The 19,584-nt window shown below is 42.5% G+C and overlaps 1 protein-coding gene across 6 annotated transcripts in view; it reads left to right on the top strand.

The window, feature by feature from the left end:
• Nucleotides 1–19,584, top strand: part of LOC120749937 (SAM and SH3 domain-containing protein 1-like) — a 529,028-nt gene that overhangs the window by 393,252 nt on the left and 116,192 nt on the right. The window contains exons 1-2 of one of the 6 annotated variants that reach the window (XM_040057947.2): nt 14,366–14,432; nt 16,372–16,418. The exons of 3 other annotated variants lie outside the window; for them this stretch is intronic. Coding sequence is in view for 1 of the 3 variants with exons in the window: in XM_040057944.2 (XP_039913878.1) it covers nt 14,337–14,432 (96 nt within the window). In the remaining 2 variants the exon portion in view is untranslated. Of the gene's footprint in view, nt 1–14,011; nt 14,049–14,311; nt 14,433–16,371; nt 16,419–19,584 lie in introns of those variants that run through there. 2 more of the 6 variants (XM_040057946.2, XM_040057944.2) reach the window with 2 other exon arrangements.

Genomic DNA, 19,584 nt, shown 5'->3' with positions numbered 1-19,584 from the left:
GGAAAATACAATTGAAATATAACTCTCTGTCCCTATGCTACCCTCCACAATGATCATGGTGCTGATAAAATTCTCCCAACTATAATACTTTTAGTTCGGATGTATCAAGTTTCCTTGCAAAAATACTTCAAAAATATTTGGTGTTTCAGTTTCTTCTGAAACTGCATTTTGTGTGCACTTTATAGTACAGCGTTATTACTTTGCAGCAAATGCTTCCATGTCTTTACATGATTTGGGATTTTCTTACAGAGCATTTCCCCTTCCCATTTACAAGAGTGTCTCTTTCAGCCGCTTATTTTCTCCTGGTGTTGCTGTAATTTTTTTAGAGGGCTTGTTATACTTCATTGTATAGAAGTTGTACAGCAAAATAGAAAATTTCCTAAAATATCTTTGCTTTCCTGGAGTCATGGAGCATGTGATGTGCAGCCTGTAGTGGTGCATGATTATTTACAGCACAAGGAGTACAGACAACATGGTCCAGTTGGCAGTGCCCTGGAGCACAACTTTGGAATACTCTGATTTCCTTTTTGGCTCAATTACTTATTTGCTGTGTTTCTCATTGCAGATAACTTTAACTTTGTGCATCTTCATTCTCTATTTCTGGCTCAGATGTAGAGTAAAAATGCTTTTACTCTATAAGCAATGTTTAGTACAATAGGACAGATCTTGTTCTTTAGGTAATGCTTCTGTAATAAACACTCAATGCATGCAAGTAATATTTAGAAGAGGTACCAAAACATCTTAGAAAGTGAAACAATATAGGAGATCTATTTGGGCAAACATTTGTCAGAAAAAAATTCATCATAGTCCCACTATTTCTAATTTTCTACTTCTGTATTTATTCCTGCATTATTTATTTCTAGACTTTTCAGAACCTTATGTATAGACAAAAGCTCCTGTTTTACTTCATATGTTCCTCTCACTTCAGTAACTCTAATTTTGGTAACATTGTCACTCATTATTACTGCAAGAATTATAATACCTTGACTTCTGGGTGGCTGGCATCGTAGCAGTTCAGACAAGTTGCTTTGAAAAGAGGGAACTCCTTTTTACAGCTGTCATATTTTCAGCTATGATGAAGTCCAACCACTGATGGTTTTATACTGAGTTTGGGTTTTAACAGAGAAGATAGTCCTACCAAGGAGGAAAAAAACTCTTTTCAGAAGCTTTGGTCATAATTTTGTATCCACGTCAACACTAATTTTCTGGTTTGTGCAAATTTCATTACTTTTCAGCCATTTTAATGCAAGCATAAATGGCTAATGCTGAGAGGCTGCAGGAAGGGAGTGCTGGGATTTGTGTCAGTTCAGTGCAACAGGGAGAACACTCCCTCCCCTCAAATACAAATATCCCCTGGATATTGAAGGAGAAAGGAAGCTTCTTGCTACTCCTTTGCACTGCGCTTGTTTCCAGGGAAATGAGTGGGCGAATTACGATTGGCATTGTACCTTTTGCAATATGCAGACTTAGAATTTACTACAAATGTGTTTATACACTTCTGGCAGGGAAATGAGATACATTAAGTGTAAACTGTCAACTAAATTCTTCTTTCAAAATTTGTATTTGAGGGCAGGGAGTGTTTTCCCATCAGCGGAGTCTTTAGCTATAGTTTTTGCACCTTCAAAGTTACAACAAAACTTACTCTGACTTTCGTGGTATGGCAAAATTATGGAAAGGGTTTCTCTTTTTTCACCTTCTGATATAAAATGCTACTAAAAAAAAATAAAATTCCAAACTTTTCCAAAGTTCTTTTGCTGCAGAAAGCTCTAGCACAAAGAGGCCTTTGTTTCACAGGAGTATTTAAATCTGTGGTTAACTCTTGCTCTTTTGTATTTCGGGTTTTTTTTTTCTTCCTCAGACAGGTGCCAGGGAGCTCTTTGACATTTGTAGAGCAGATGGGATGCCATTTTACTGTTGTATCTAATTGACAGAACCTTACATACACTCTCCATGCATCCTGCCTTGGAAAGTGTGGGCCATGGAGTTTTAGCACTCTTTTCCACAGCAGCAGAAGCTTGTTTAATTCACTGCCAGATGAGGAGTGAGAGCGGTAACTCACTAACTGGTCTGTGAAACCTCTTGGGAATTCATACCTTCTTGGTGCTGAATTTGCCATTTTGGCAGGCTGGTTGCTTGCTGTTGACTTGGCTGCCATACATTGTATTAGGTACAGCCACAGATGTTATTGTGTGCAGGTATTTTAATATAAATAGCAGCACTGTCTGTGAAAGCCCCTAATGACAGACGTAATTGAGTATGTGTTAGAAACACAAAGATGTCTATGAAATGCTGTCTCTGGATATGTGTGAATGCACACATCCCTCCACGCCTTCTTCCCATTTCACACTCCCAAAGGAGGGATTTTGCAAATGTCCAGTTTTGGGATTCCAAAAATGGTGAGGGTCTTATTTCCAAAAGGCTGGTGGGTGAGAAGGTCTGAGAGAAGAAAATATGTCCCAATTATTTCTGCTAATCTTGGCATGCCACCATCATGCTCGGTTCTTACACATACATATGTCTCATACTTAAAACACATAATAACTCTTTCAAGTGTAACTTCTCCTGAAGGTTGTACACTCCCTGGCAGGTCTGGTTTACACATAAAGCTCCATTTGCAATGTGCTTCCAGCATTTAAGTCCTGAAAGATATATATGTTTGCCCAGCAATTGCCTCTTTGGAGAAAGCAGGTGATGATTTCACTTTCAGAAAGGTAGCTGTAATTATAGTGATTGTCACTGAATATGACCAAGAGGGGTAGGAATACCCAAACAAGTATTTAATGCATTTCAGTTGGAGTATAAGTGAACTAACAAACCCCTTGCCCATGAGCAGCTGTAATTTTTAGAATTATTCTTATGAAGCATATTGAGTTAGAGATTCTTGGCTTCCTTCTGCAGCAGCCTGTCCCTCTGGCAACTGCCATCCTCAGTCATATCAGTTACATCCTGCCACAGCCACTCAAACTTATCTTGTGCAAATGTTAATATTAAAAGCAGACCAGGTGGTTGCAAACTCTGGGATAGAACTTCAGTTCAATAAGAAAATCAGAGGATTTACAAATAGCCTGTATAAAAATTCTCCAGTTCTCCAGGTGACAGTGATTGTTCCTGTGGCACTGGCATAAAAAGCATTTCAATGCCCTTTGTGGTATCCTTGATACCTGTAAACTCTAATTCTAACTTGCAGCATTGTATTTGGCATGAGTGCCATTCAGACGTCCTTTGGAGTAAGTGCTGGCTGCTGTGCAAAGGACTTTCACAGTCTGGTTCTAAAGAATTGAAATACAAAATGTATCTATAAAAACAAACAAACAAAAGAGGAAAAAAAAAAAAAAAAAAAGAGAGACAGAGAGAGAAATCTTAAGAGGTAATGTAGCCAACTCCAAGCCCCAGAGCGGAATCCGTTGTACCAAAATAATGGGAAGTTGGGAGGCTCTCAAGAACAGGTTAGACAGTGATGAAGGCAGTGCACTGACCCCAGGCAATCAATTCCATTACTTTTATGAACCTTGCAGTTAGAAAGCTTTCTCAGGTGTTTAACCGAACATTGCCCCAGCTGCGATTAAACCTGTTCATTCTTGCCCTATCCCAAATAAATAGAGAAGTTAATTTTTCTTAGTGAAACAAAGATTTTACATATTTGAAAATTATTATCTTATTCTCTGACAATCTTCTTTTGTCTTGGATAGAGCATCCTCATTTTTTCAATCTCTGCTTGTAAACATCTCATTTATGTGGTTGTCTTCTACATTTTCTCTCATTAGTCCATGGCAGTCTTTATATCTAGGGCACACTGGATCCGATAAAGCGCAACCCAGAGCTCCAGCTGATGGCTTGGGCTTGGTGAGCAGTGCACAGATTGCTACATCTTGCCCGTGGTTCTGTATCCTCCTGGCTGTACTGGGTATGTCCACTATGAAACTTGCTCTTCTGCAGCAAGATGACTTTTTTTGATGCATGTTCAGGAGCTGTTTTCAAGCACTCTGAGCTGTCTGTATCTGTAAATTTAATGAGCATATTCTCTATTCTGCTGGACAGTCTGTTAATTAAAACATTGAAAAACAGATCCCTGCAAAACCTCACTCAATATATATTTTTCCCTTTGGTGCCAGCCACTGAAAACTAATCTCTGAAAGTGTTTCTTTCAACCACTTGTGTACCACCTTATAATGGCATCAGCTGTGTTGAATAAGGTGGAAACCTTGTTAAATTCAATATGCATTCCAACAGCTGCTATGTCTTATCCACTACCATTTATCCTCCAAAGTAGGAAATTACATTGATTTGACAAAATGGGGATCCTTTGAATTATTTTCTGTTTGCAGACAAACATAAACACTAGCTAGGCAAGTACAGGCAATAGAAAGCATATGTTTAAATCATGTTTTGTACACTGAAAACTGATTCAAGTAACTATCCAAGAGGATAATTATATTTCCTTTCTATTCATAAGAAGTCCATATCTATTAATATGTATTTGGAAAATGTAGGAGTTAAAAAAGGTATCACAACACTTGGAGAATGCTTTTAAGAAGTAAGGAATTTGTCTTTTTGACAAGTCAAAAGGCAATCTTTTCTTAGATCTGTCTGCCCATGTGGTTTACATATACAAATATAATAAATGAATAATAATAAAAATAATAATTTTTAGCTCTAGGAGTTTTAGATTTGTATATAAACCCCTGAAAATTGGTGAGTAATGAAAATTGTCTGCATGAGACCTAATACCTTCCTGAAATCTTACTGTGTGCTTATGTATTCCCTAAATGCCTCCTGTGTTACCATGGGAAACCTAAGGGCCACATAGGCTTTTCAGAATTCTAAGCTATTGCTCAGATAGCATTCCTCTTAGAATTATCCATTAAAACCACCCAAAATAATTCATGGAGCTGCAAGTCATGTGAAATTAGGTCATGGATTGTATCTAGCCCAAAGCCTTGTGGGCTCACCACCCATCCCTGCTGCTGCCTCCTCAGTGGTAGAGATAGCAAATATAAGAGTGAATCCATAAGGTCACTTGGCATGTCCCTAAGACACAGGGTTACTACTGCTCTCTCTTATATTCCTCTCACTAATATAGCCAATTTTTTTTGTTCCTTTTAATTCCCTTTCACATATTCCATCCTCAGTGACATACAGCAATGACCAAAATGACCTGTTCGTATACACAAATAATGTCATCATTTTATGAGCCAGTATTTCAGGGCTTAAAACCACATACATTTATCTCATTGCCCTGAGTTACACCCTCTTGAGCTTTCGTCTGCAATCTGATTTTCCCCTTGGTGTTTACACACCCTTCATGCTTTCAGATAATCGCTGCATCCTTTCCAGTCTCTTTAACCTTCATTTACCCAAGCAACAGTTGTTTGTTTAAATTTATTCTCACAAATCGTGTGATGCACTTCTGGGATCAAGTGTATTAGTAATTTTCAAAAACCCAAGTCTCAATTACTTTTCATTAGTATTATGTTGCCACAGGACACACATTGTATTGAAGCAGCATATTTGGCCTTGTAAAACAGAATTGCCTAATTATTAAATCCTTGCAAATGCTTTTTTTTTTTCTTTTTTTCCTGAGAACTAGAGCTACCAGCCTACTCTACATATACTTAAACAAAAAAAAACTTCCCTGTAAAACTTCATCAACATGAAGCCAGTGCAGTATGCACACTGCCCTCAAGGGCTGTTTTATCATCATTGATGCAGTTGGTTGAGTTGTGGAGGGTTAATTCCTCCCACTCACACCACCACAGTCACAATAACCCTTCTGTTCATGAACTTCCCAAAATATTTATTGAGAGAATAGCTTGGAGATATGTTTTCAGCAATGCTTAAGCCTGTTTTCACTTGTCTTTTTTTTTTTTTTTTTTTTTTTAATTACATTTTGGGAAGGGGTTGGCCAGTGCTTAAAAGCTGGAGTCTCAAATAGATGGCTTCTTCTCATTTTAATTATTTTGACAGGCACCTCTCCTTTCCAGCTGAGTTACCCTAACTGGAAGCAGCTGCTCCTTGGAATTACTCCCCCTCCTCGCTGTGTTGCAGAAGTAATTAAGTGTCTCATGCCCCTTCAATGAATTTATGGACATGAAGTGCAGCATGGGCCTGCTTATATAGAGATGTTTCTCTCTTTTCTGTATTATTCAATGAAGTTTTATGAAGTGAAACATGCCATTAGCAATATAGGAAAAATTAAATGTACAGATTGGATATGATTCTCCATTTCTTTCATAATTCTTGTTAGTGAGTGCAAAGCAGGTTTTATTATGCTTTTCCCTGGCAATTTGAAACTCTGATTTGAGAGAGAGTCCAGAATGATTGATGGTACAGCTTGCTGGGCAGTGAAGAGTAAGGCTTCTCTAGAGGAGTGCAGACTCTGTGAATCAAGCTCATGCCTGTGTTTACAGCCACAGCTGAAATGAATACTTATCATCTTGACTACATTGTCAGGGTCTTGTGAATGCTCCAGATTTCATCACCGGCCTGATGATTTATTTAACATCCTAGCACCTGCAGTGATGCAAAAACTTCAATTTGCTGCTGTTTTTTAAATAATAGAAATGGAAATTCCAGGTTTTATTTTTCAGTAAAAGGATGAAGATGTGACCTAAGTGCACCCTAATGACTTAGACAATTGAAGCCGAAGCACTCCAAAAGTCTTACTTTTAAAATTTTATTATATTTAAATGCAAATGTAGTATTCAGGTGCCTGACATCTCTGATTTTTGAACACTAATCATTACAACAGAAATTGCAACAGAACTGCTTTCCTGCTTGCTGGTCAACTGCCATTTGTTTTTCCATAAACTCTCTCTTTATGTACATATCTGGGCTTGCTGCATGGCACACAGGTCAGCCAGGGGCGCCGCTCTGACATGGGGAGGACACCCATGTTTTAGTCAGATGTGGTGTTTTGGAGAATGGGCAGAAAGCATTTAAAAGGAAAGATGGGGCAGCTGTTTGGAAAATGAGGGAAGAGAGCTGATGAGAGCTGTTTCTATGGATGGAAGCGAGAGGAGAAGCTCTGGTGATGTAGCAGGAATTACCCCAAGAGAAACTGATCTGAAAGAAGAGGTTGAAGCCAGTGCATTGTTCTCCAGTGGCTGCAGGAGGGAGAATTGGCCTCAAGCTGACATAACACACAAGCAAACATCAAATTATCACGTCTGGTCACCTGTGTCTAGCTGAGAGCATCAAGCAAGTTCCTTTGGTCAGCTTCTGCATTAGCTAGGCTCACCTACCCCTTCCCTGCCAATACATTTATGTGACTTCCAACGTAAGCTTAAAAAGTGCAAAGCCTAAGCTCAGTTCCAAATCCTTGTGGGACTGAAAGTCAGTCTTTGATAAGGTCTGTTTTCTGCTGGTTCAGATGAGGGGGAGGGGAGGGGGAATGTATTCACTTTCACAGAAACACTTGAAAAATGTTTATTCTGCTATGTTTTGGGGCAGTATTTAATTGGTAAATTGGGGAATGGGTGTTAGGTGAAGTGTGGAGGAGGTGACTTTTGGACGGAAGCAACCTGTTCTGAATGAGAAGCAAAGCAATTCTTCCTCTTTCGTTGTCTTCCAACTGTCTACAGTTGACGTGTTTGGGTCACATGTACTTTGTTGTAATAATATTTGTTAAGGGCACATCTGTAAAGTTTTATCTCTGTAATAGGCAGATAACTTTTTTTTTTTAAGACCTACATTTGCATTTCATACTTGGTTGCTTTTGCAAAGGTACAATTAATGAAACCGAAATGAATGAAAGCTCTTGGGTTTCTTTTTCCAGGAAGTATTACTTTTAAAAATGTTACTTTCCCTTTCAAAGGGAAATGCAATCAGCATCATATCTGGGGCACGTATATTTTTATTTTAAAAACCTGTGCTGGTCACAAAGTGAGTAATAATATAGGTGTCACTCTGTGAGATTGGTCATCTCTGTTGATGCTCTTCTCAGCTTACCACAGCTAACTTAAGAGTGATATTTACATCAGCACGGAGCATCTCTGAAATACACAGTTATCACACACTACCGAGTTGTACCTTATGCCACGTTTATGATGTCCTTTGGGATGAGATCATCAGACTCCTTTTCATTAGTAACTTACTAGGAGTTTCGACAAAGGAATCAAAGGACGCCGCATTTGGAAAAAGGACAGGCTGAAGTTGTATTCCCAGGTTTGAGGCTAGCTTTTCATTTTTTTTACTTCCACAGTTCTAAAATTATTTGGGAGAAGAGCAGCCAAAGGACACTGAGCTAAATACTTGTGTCTCTATGGCCTTTGTAAGTCTCTTACAAAAAAGATTTGTATGCATCTCTTCTAGCAGCCACTTACAAAAGCAATTCAATCTGTTGAGCAACCTCCTGTGAATGACAGTGCAGAGACTATCCCTAGGTATCTCCAAGGATGCTGAACGCCTTTCTGAAAAATTATTAAGGTTTAGAAAACATTTTGTAAAAATTGCTGCAGAAAGCTAAGAAAAAAGTGAATGCTAACTATCTCAATGTTGACAGGAAAAAAACAACACATCAAAACTGGCTTTGCTGTCCAGGTAGAGAAGAGGGGATGCTGAGTTTAGGTGGAGAAGGCAGAAGTAACACAAAGAACAAGAGTCTTAGTAATTTCTGGAAAATCTCCAGACATTGTGGGACATTGTGGGAAGCAGTTGGAGTCCTGATCTGTGGGCACTTCTGGAGTGACTTGATGTGCACCTAAGCAGGATCATGGCTGTGGTTTCCCTTGGGATATGTTCCTTACCAGTCAGGCTCCAGCTCCCAGAGCCTTTCCACTGGCTGAGCTAGTGCTACTGCCTCCCAGTCAAGAAATGTGATGCTGTGCTCCATGACAGACAAGGGACCTGGGCAGGATATGAGAGGCCTCTGTGGAGTATATCTGTGGGCAGGAAGGAAAGGATGTGAACCTTTCCTTTCTCCTTATGAGTCAAAACATATCCTTCTAGGAGGGCTGCGGTGCTTGCTGTGTTTAGATTTCTTTTTCTTATATGATTTGTCATGTAAAGTCATAGCTACTGTATTTTAAATGAAGCCTGACAAGCTTCACAGTACTTCTGTGTCTACTGAGTGTGGTGCTAGCCCAAAATATTAAGAATTTATTAATAAGGAAAAATTTCCCTGTGCGTATGTCTCTCTCACCTTCTAATTCTTTAATCTAGTAGAGTAGTGATATCTAGGGGAATAATAGATCGTGTGCAATGTGCAGTTCAGACTTTTATCAGAATAAAGCAATTTGTTGTTCCTAACTGCTTTCTACTGATAGAATTAAACAGACTTAACTCCATCTGGTTTGTGTTGGGTATATTAGTGTGCTGCTCTCACTGGGATGTGCTGCTCTAATCATGAGGCTGGTGGTAAGACTGGGAGCTGACAGCTAAACCTCTGAAAGAATAAATAATGATTTCTGACCATACAGCATATAGAGTATGATCTAAACACTGTCCATTTTAAAGCCATTGGATAAGTACTGTCTGTATCACTTCTAAAATCAGGAACATTTGATTTTCTATAGTTGTGTAACTGTCAGGGGGTGCTGAAATGTGATCCTTTTGGAATATGTAGAAGTCTGATGTGAAAATGGATGGATCATGGATGCATGATGGATCTTGTACTCTCTCATAGTTCGTGCATGTCCATTCTAGGAGTGTCTGGGACCATGACAGCCGGTTTGTCAGATCGACTGATGGGTCAGGTGTGTGTGTCCCCATTCTATCCCACAGCAGAGTGCAGTTTCTGAAGCAGCTGCTGGCATGTCTGCTTTCTGTTGGAGAGCAGCTGCTGGCCCCTTTGGCTGATACAGGTGATCCTTTATTCCAAAGGACTGTGATACCAGAAATAATAATAATAATAATAAATTTCTTAAGTAAAATCATTCAAAAATTAAATTCAGAGGAGAGGTAAAAGAAATTATATTTCAGAAGGACTTTGAAAAAAAATGTAGCAAGGACAATGAGATAAAATTGTTTTAAGATGGATCTTGATAAGTTGATGGGATGGAGCCTACAACCACTGAGAGCTGCATTTCCAATCAAAGACTGTGATGTGAAACTTTGAGTGTTTCAATTTGATGACTTCCACCAAGCAGGAAGCGGGGGAGAGCTGAAAGGAGATGCAATCACTGGTCATGGTGTGTTCCATTGTAGTGTGCTTGTGTTAAGAGTTTTAGGGCTTTGGTAGGTCACCTGCAGGAGCTAGCCGGAATTTTTATTTCTCCCTTTCCCTGCAGCCTCTCTGCATACAATGGCTTGCATATTTATTTCTCTGAGGCTTTGATGTTCCGATTTGGACTTGATCTACTGGGCAGGGTGTTGTTAGTGATGTTGAGAAACCTCATGTGTTTTGTTCATGCATGCAGAGTTAATTGCCAGGTCTCTGAGCAGGAAGACATTTCCCTCAGGTCATCTATCAGGAACCCATGAAGTTCTGTGTCCATTTACTCTGTGGAGCATAATCCCCTTTCCAAGGCAACCTGATATCACCCTCTCGCACCCTAGTTTAAAACTGATATCAAAGTGCTCGAGGTTGTAGATTTCCTGGATTAAATGTCTTTCATGTGGGTGACAACAGTTGTGATAGTCCAGTTATGATATTGCATGTTGGCTTTTCCAGTTTATTTTGAGCATATTTCAATTTTTCCATATTAAATATTTTGTTGAAACACTTATGTGACATTGTGGTGAGGTGGCACACGCCGCTTTGGAGCAGAAAGTTTGTCACCTATTGCCTTAATGACTCAGAGGTTTGTGTTTGAGATTTGTGCTTCTCCCAGAGAAAGAATTTGTCCTAGTGAAGGCCATCTCCCTAAACCCTCAGTAAAGAAAGGAGAAAAATGAGCTTCTCTGTGGCCACCTTAACCTGGAGCTAGGATCCTGCTCTGAGTATTCCTCTAGGAGTCCATGTCTCCTGAATACAGACCAGTGCTCTCCAAGTTGGTTAGTCCTGCCTGGTTTGTATATGTGGGGAACTTATATCAACTTTACATCCCCATGCAGCTGATGCAGCAGTAGAAAGACAGGCTCATATGCACAGTGCATCTGCCATAACTTGGCGAGTCTCGACTGACCGCGTGTCAGTTGTTTCCTTCTCCTCTTCAATGATTTGCAGAACAAACATTTTGTAAAAATGTTCAGGGAGCTTCACAGCCACATTGCAAGTGTAACACACTGGGGATTTATGTCACCATTGCTGCCCTGAAGGTGCACAGTGACCATTTTTTAAGAGTTCCGAATGTTATGCACCTGGTCAGAGCTCTTGTGAAATGTCACAAAAATCTCAGAAAACTGACCAGATTTGTTTCTTCCAATAGCTGAAGAGAGGTTCAGCACAATATGCTTTTAGAGAGCAGTCTTTTGTAGATGCTCAAATTATCGTCTAGGTAAATACAGATAAAACTGCAAACAAAAACTGTATTCTAACATGCCAAATTTCAAATAATTTGTTATTTTCTAGTAGCAGCTGTAATACAAAATACTGCACTCAAAGCTGGTCTTCAAAACCCTTGTAAAATCTGAGTTTCTGCTTGTTCTAAAACTCTCATACTCTTGTTGCAGCTGATTTTTGTAAAATACTCCTGGGATTTAGTTCTGCAGAACACTGGCTTCATTAAAATTGAGGAACCCTCTCCTGTCTAGAAGGAGGAAGTGCTTCTACTTGAGGGAAGAGCAGGGAATTATTTTAGCATGTCATATTTATTGAATGTCTTGTGAAAATGGCATGTTGTGAATGTCTGAAAATGCTCAAATACTATAGTTGCAAGACTAGACAATGGTAGCTATTGTAAACCGCCATGTATTTGGTTTGATTCTCTCATCTCCATTTGGTTTTAAAGCCACTGCTCCTGGAGTCATGTGATTTTGTAAGATCTTTCTTTCCTTATCTCACTTTCCTCAAATCAAAGGCTCTGTGTCTCAAATTAAAGGCTGAGGGGAAGACTGCCTCAGCCATGCATCATGCTCCTCTGATGAAAGCTGCTGCCTCCACAAAAGGTGTGACATAATGGCTCAGGAAACAACTCTGGGACCACCACAGTTTATAATCTAGTTTCTGTTACCTGTACTGCAAGGCTGAAAAGTGTGGCTATTCAGGACCTGATTCTGCAAGTGGTGTAGTCATCATTGCACAGAAGCAATGAGCTCGGTGGTCAGGGAGGGGCCAGGCAAGTGGGAGCACTGCCCCTTGCACCTATTTGATCTTAATCTGTTGCCACCCAAGACACAACAATGAGGGGGTTTAGGCTTTGTGCTGCAGAGTTGGTTTTTTGGTTGTTTTTTGTTTGTTTGTTTGTTTCCTTAATATTGCCTCCATCTATAAAAAGAGGCAAAGTACAGAAGATAGTATGTATGACGAGCCCAGAATACTTAAATCCTGAGATCAAGAGTGCCTTGTTTAGATATTTTAAAGTAGACTGACATTACTACTGTAAGTGGTTCAACATGAATTTCTGAGGGTCAGTCAGTAAATTACCCCAGACTAATTAAACCAGTTTTGAGTTATGCAAGCCATCTCAGAGTACTGAGAGACTTCACTGACACGCCTTTAGTCTCGTACTTCATAGGCTTATAGTTGTGTACAATTTAAAGGTCAAATAGAAGAGATTTTATACCTGGTTTGGGCTTTTCGTTATTTCTCTTTACTAGTCAATAAGGTGCATTACCCAGGGTGTATTCTACATGTGCATCCTAAAGGAGGGTCGGTAAAATCGTGCATATTTCTACTTCGTTGGTGATTTCTTTACCACTTTCTCTCAGCATAATTCTCCTTTAGTTTTCTTGCCCCTGCTCTCTGCCTCCTTTTCTCTGTTCAGTTTGTGCTGTTGACCACTCCAGCAAAGCCGCAGTAACAAAATGCTTAGAAAAGTCTTGTCCCTTTCTTTGTGTGGCAGTTGATGAGAAAGGAAGTGTTTTGGCCACTGCTAGGCTACAAACTAAAATACACGATCTTAGCTTTGAGGACAGAAAAAGAGAAGATGAGTGCAGTAACCCCACTTTGCCTTTATTCATTCTCCAGATACTATTCTTAGCCTTGACAGCAAATGGTATCATTTGTTGCTCCAGCCCTCCCGGGCCACCGGTGCTGTGCCCTCGTCAGCTGTAGGGCTGGTGAGTGGGCTGAGGGGAGCCTGGTGCCCAGGAGACCCTGGGCCTGAACAGAGAGCCTGGAGGGGAGCAGCGGTTCTAGGGCAGGCTCTGAGTTGTGTTTGGGTGGTGCAGGACATGTAACATACAGCCTGGGAGTGAGCAGGGCAGGGGGCACGTTGGAGGATCTACTACTGACTGCTCAGATTTGTGAGCTCTCAAAATGCTTGGCCAGTGTGACAGCTGCATATCCATTCACTGCATCACTTTCCCCGCCACCCCTTGCAGACAGGTGCTTCCAATAAATGGCAGCTCGAAACAGTAGCTTTTCAAGAAGCATCTAAACATTTCAAAGCTTAGGAATGAGCGCTAAGAGTAAAGGATTTCCTTGCTGCTGGTCACAGCAGAAGCTGGGAGTGAGGTGTGCGGTGGTGGGTAGGTCTTCAGGTCGTTCTTCTGCCGACCTCTGCTACTTCTTCCATCCACGGGCAGGGGGGTTTGGCCACTGTAATTTAGTGTGCCTTCCCCAAGAAGTGCGTGTGTGTGGGCACTTAGCAGTTTCCCGAGTAGAATGCAGGTGCATCGCTGCTGCTGTCTGTAGTTAGTAATTATTTAATTTGACTGTAATGGGGACTGGGGGTGGTACCAGGGAGCATGAGGCACAGACGTAGGGGAGGCAGCGTTCTCGCAGTCCCTCCCCAAGGGCGATAGGTGACAGACCGCTCCTCAGGATAACGAGGCCGTCCCGGTTCCCAAACTCTAAACCTGAACAGCGCGCCCCTTGCCCTGCCGCCGTGTAATGCGTGCGGCTGACATCTCTTCCCCGACTCTTTCCCCGGTGTTAAGAAAGCGCTGTTGACTTGGCCGCTGGAGCTCCCGGCCGTCAGGCGAGGCACCGGCACGGGGGTAAAGAGGATGGCAACAACAAGAGCCAGCGACCACGCGTGTCCCCACGGCGGCTCTTGACTTTTGGGGTGCGTGCAGCCGCCGGGGCGGCGCTGGGGCCCTTTGTTGCCGCCCTGGGGCGGCCACATGCGCCGGGCGAGCCCACGGGCGGGCCGGGAAGGAGGGGTTTTGGGCCGCAGCGGCTCCGGCGGCCGCTCTGTCGTTGGGTCGAAAGTTTGAGGCGCGGCGGCGGCGGGGCCGTGCCGCGGTGTCCCGGGGCGGGCCGGAGCGGGGCGGGGGAGGATGGCGGGGCGGGGCGGGCCGGCCGCGGCGGCGGCGGCGGGGAGCCGGCGTTGATCCGACGGCGGGGCCGGGGCATGGAGGGGGAGCGGGCGGACGGCCCCGCCGGCCCGGCGGAGAGCGGCACGTCGGAGGTGTTCGCCCAGCTGTGGGCGGACGTGATGGGCATCCTGGTGAGTGCGGCGGGGACGGGGTGTGGGAGCGGGGCGGCCGCGGGGGCAGCCTTCCGAGGCACGAGTGTTCGGGGTTCGGGAGTGGAGATGCTGCGGGGCGCCCGCCGGTCTTCCCGGCACCTGCTGCGGAGTTTGCCCGAGTTGGAGCGTGCCCGCCATGCGCGGGCGCGTAGATCCCAGAAAAACTAACTTCACGGGCAAAGACGCGGGTTGTGCCGGTGACCGCCTTCGTCGCGGTTCCGGAGTAGAGCTGCCCGGGCTGTCGTGGTGGAAAGGGCGGAAGGGCCGCGCCGAGCACCGCCAAGGAGCGGGTCCGCGCAGGGCTGCCCGCCGGCCGGGACGCGCCCGGGAGCGCCGGCTCAGCCGGATCAATGGGCGCATTGTGCCCCGGCGTGCCGCCGATTCAGGGCAGGTTGGGCTGCAGGCGGCGTCGCTGCCGCCTTTGCATCCCCCGCACGCGTTTCGGGGTGAAGCCCCGCGCGTGGGGGGCGCTGCCCCGGGGCCCCCGGGCACGGCCGCCCGGCCCGCGGCGCTCCCGGCGCCCTTTGGAGCTCTTACTCCCGGTAGTTTTTCGGAGACGAGTTGCTCGGTTACGGCCCGTGGAGTTTCTGCGCCGGTGATCTTCTGAGGAGGGACTAATCCTCGTAATTCACTGGTTGCAGACAAAAGAGATGGCCCCAGTAACGAGGGCTCAGGGAATTACGTTTAATGGGCACGTCGCGTACCGACAGGACGGACTGGATGGCAAACAGTAAAAATACAGGAAGAGTCAATCCTTTATTTCTACTTGCAGCGAGAGAATAATATTTACTTTAGGTGCAAGATGATAATTACCGCAGAGGACTGCCACTCAGCAAAAAAACAAATACTAACGTTATATACGTACTGGAGCTGGCAGCCTTCCAGTGATACAGGAATGTGGTAATCAACAGTGGAGTGCCTGTTTATTCCTTTTAAAAGCAAATGAATAGGCTTGATGCGTGTTAGTTTTTGTTGTTAACATTTAACCAGCAGACATTCAAGAATATTATGAGAAGTACTATTTGGAAAACTGCCGTGGAACGTAGTGAATGGTAAACCCATAGTGTCTTAATGCAGAAGAAATGTTATAGAATCGAATAGAGAATTCAATTAGTATTTTTTGCTGAATTTTTCTGCCACATGGACTTTATTTTCGATATTCAAAGTCAGGTTAAAAAACCTATCTCATTCCTTTTCTTCATGGAAATTCTCCATTGACTTGACGTTCAGTTTAATAGCACCCAACTGCGTACGCTTTTTCACTGTTGATGATTTTAATCTAAGAATGCAAGCAGAGTCAGTTCTGCCAGTTTGTATGGAGTACACAGTTGGTACTTTATGAACGGTCTCTTTCTCTCTTTTCCTGGCAGGTTTCAGTACTGCATTTAGTAAGAGCAAAGTGCTATTGGATGCCGGGGAAGGAGTGTTTGAGGAGGCCAGACCAACAGCCTAGCATGCTGAAGCTCAGTGCAGAAAAAGATCTGACTGTCACACAACTAATAATTTGAATAGGTTTCTTCTGGCCATACAAGCTAGTTTCCTTCTTGGGAATACAGAGCTATTTATTATTTGTCTTCTAATAAAACTATGCTGAAATAATTTGTCTTAGAGTTGGTCAGTTTTATAGAAAGGAATCATAATCTTGTGATTATGAAGTTGCTGGTTTATATCAGTTGCAAACATCACCCAGCATTATTAGCATTTCTTACTTGTTTTGTGTTGCAACACAATTATAAATATGAAAAGATACCTTGTGTTGGGTCTCCTGTAAGAGGGAAGACAGAAGCTCTTCTCACTGCACGCTGTCAGTTTTCTTCAGATGTAGATTTTTAAAGAGTTTCTACTCTTTTGGGCTGCAAAATAAGCTCCTAATATGAACTGAGTATGAACTTATTTATTTCTCTGTCCTTGTTTGAAGGCAAGGAAGAGGTAGCTCCAGTGCCATTTCCACTGCTCATCTTTGTGGTACGTAGAGCTTTGTCTTGTTCAAACCTGTGCTGCAAAAGGCAAGCAGTAGACTAGAGCTGTGGCTTCCAAATGGGAGGCTGTACCTGGTTAGTTGTAGTCCATGATGCCACTTCAGTGGCCTGTGTAGCTGGCTTACTTCTTTTACATTGTCAATTATCTGAAAACATGGGTCTTAATTTCCTGGGATGTGTAGCAGTTCATGACTCAAACTGCCTGGGGGGCACAGATGTAAACACCAGAGTGATTCCCTGGGGATGGCTCTATAAATGAAAAAGTTGGTGCTGTGATATGCTGGCCAGGTTGGCCCTGCAACAGCCTGGAAGCTACCAAAGGAATGCACTAGCAGAGGGAGAGAGGAGAGGAGAGCCAAGATCACTCTTGTGAGGCTCCTACCTGCAGTGCTCCATCCAACTCTGGGGTCCCCAATAGGGAAAGAACATGGACCTGTTAGAGCAAGTCCAGAGCAAGGCTGCCAAGATGGTCAGAGGGATAGAACGTCTCTCCTGTGAAGAAAAGGCTAAGAGATTGGAATTGTTCTGCCTGGAGAAGAGGAGGGTTCAGGGTGACCTAGTTGCAGACTTCCAGTACCTGCAGGGAGCCTACAACAAATGTGAAGACTTTCTATAAGGGCGTGCAGTGACAGGACATGGGGGGGAGTAGCTTTAAACTAGTAGAGGGTAGATTTAGATAAGATATTAGGAAGAAATTCTTTACTTTGAGGGTGCTTAGGCACTGGAACAAATTGTGGGTGCCTGCCCCATTCCTGTAAGTGTTCAAGGCCAGCTTGGATGGGGAACTCTGAGCAAACTGGTCTAGTGAAAGGTGTCCCTGCCCATGGCAGGCGCACTGGAACTCGATGATCCTTAAGGTCAGTTCCAACAGACATCATTCTATGTTTCTGTGGTCTTGGAAGGAAGAAAACTAGACTGAAATTAAGAAAGAAGATGATCATCAAAAGTTTGTTGATGGAATGAAAGAGAAAAATGCATTCTTAAGCCATGATTGTAGGATGATGCAGGGTAGAAAGAACCTCAGGCAGCATCTAGCCTATCCGCAAGCTGAAACAGGGAGAGCTCTGAGGTCAGGTGAGGTTGCCTGGGGCTTTATTCAGTTGTTTCTTGAAAACCTCCAGGGACAGAAACTGCACAGTTTCTCTGGGCAGCCTGTTCCAGCAATTTGCTGTGATTATGATAAAAGAAGATGTTTTTCATAGAATGATAAAATGCCTGATTCTTCCCTCCTCATACTGAGAAGTTAGAGCGGTGGAGAACAGCAAGGGAAGGTTTTGCTTTCTTCCCGCTGGAAACCTTGTGGAGTGTGGTGGTGTCTGCTGTCGGTGCTGAATTAGGAGGAGAGGCCATAGTGCCACCCCAGCCAGTTTTCAGTACTGAAGTTACTTGAAATACATATTGAGCCCCTCTCCATATTTATATGGATAAATATATTTCATTGTTTGTGTATTTTTAGTCACATTCCTTAAAATAGGGCCTCATTAGGAGGAACCTGTGATGGTAGATCCCAGGTCCGGAGAGGAAGCAAATAGTTGTCAAGTGCTGCTTGTAAGGAGCATATTTCATGGACTTTGAAGTCATATAATAGCCCTATACTTGATAAATGCTGAGTGTATGATCGCAGCTGTACTAGGTCTTGCTGAAGTGAATGTGGCTTTTCCCTTTTGCTCTTTTCTTATGAAATATTCTGTAGGTGCAGCTGTGGTATAAGCGCCTCAAGCTATTTGTGCTGTTAACTCAGCTTGCTAGATAACAAAATTATACCCAAAAGCTTTTGCTTAGTCTGTAGCAAGCACATGCTGGATCGTATTGGATAATTATAATTTTCAGTGTTTCAGAGCAGCGGTGGATTTTGGAAGTGTGTTAAGGTTTTAGAGAGAGGCAGACTGTGAGTAGTAATAAAGAAATTCTCTGCATTGCCAGAAGTCAATGCTATAAAAAAATTATATTTTGATATAGAATCATGTATTGATGTGGTGATAAAATCTCTTTGTTGCTAAAGGTCTAAAAGTTTGTACGTTACAAGATCTGAGAACAGATTTTAATATGGAATGAAAATCATGAACTTCATTCTTTTAAAGATGTGCTTTCAAAACATGGGCTGTTGACCTTAGTACAGGGAAATCATTCCAGCGCCCTTCTTGTTTATGCAAAGTTCTTCTTTCCTGTGAATATACATATATACATACATATATATATATGTATGAGAGATATCTGGGTCAAATCCTGACATTAATGAAATCACTGACAAAACTCTGATCAATTTTAATAGAACAGGTGTTTCACTGAGGAAAGTGTCTTATTTGTGTGAGATTTTGTCTTCGATGGCCATGATACAAAAGATACAACAGAACTTGAAAGAAATTCCACAGAATTAGAAGTCTTTCCAGCTTTTTATTTCAAAGCAGTAGCTAGTTTCTTGTTTTAAACTACTGAATCAATTATGACAGCTGAAACAAACAAACAAACAAAAATCTTTTTCCATAGTATTTTGCAGTTATATGGAGAGAAAACCAGTCCTTTCCTACCCTCTTCTGTTAGTTGAAGAGAACAGAGTATTTTGAGGACAATAAAGCTTACTTGGCTACCAAGAGCCCTACTATTTACATATATAATCTATCTTGGTCTCTGTGTTTAAGTGATTATTTGAATTTCTTATCAAAGTAATAAAGAAAAAAACCAACAGAGAGAAAGACACCAGCTGATAATACTACTGTGATAACATGTAATTGGCTACTGGCTAACATACTTTGGGAAGAGGAATTTGATATTAAGCCAGGGAGTCTGGATATCTGGAAGGATCAGGGAAGTAGATCCTGGACTGATAAAAGCAGTTGTAGAACTGCCAGGAGGAGTTGCGTTAGCTAACACCAGCCAAAAACTTCTTGCAGGATTGCTCTTCCTTAAACCCTCGTTAAATCACTGTAACCTCCTATGGAAATCTTTGCTCTGTTGCTCTCTCAGTTTCTCCTTGAGTGACTCTGTTTTTCTGGTGTCAGATTGGCACCAAAAGGCCTCTCCAGCTGACATCATGGACACTCAGCACAGCTCTGTGGAAATGCACAGGTAACTGAACAGCTGCTTCAGGTAGAATGTTCTTTTGAGAATGCAGTATACTTGTTTTTTATGATTTTTATTGATGGCATGTCAGC

This window comes from Hirundo rustica, chromosome 3 (genome assembly GCF_015227805.2).
Source record: "Hirundo rustica isolate bHirRus1 chromosome 3, bHirRus1.pri.v3, whole genome shotgun sequence".
Taxonomy (NCBI): Eukaryota; Metazoa; Chordata; class Aves; order Passeriformes; family Hirundinidae; genus Hirundo; species Hirundo rustica.
Note: the sequence above shows the minus strand (reverse complement) of the source record. Positions and strands in the feature narration are given on the sequence as shown.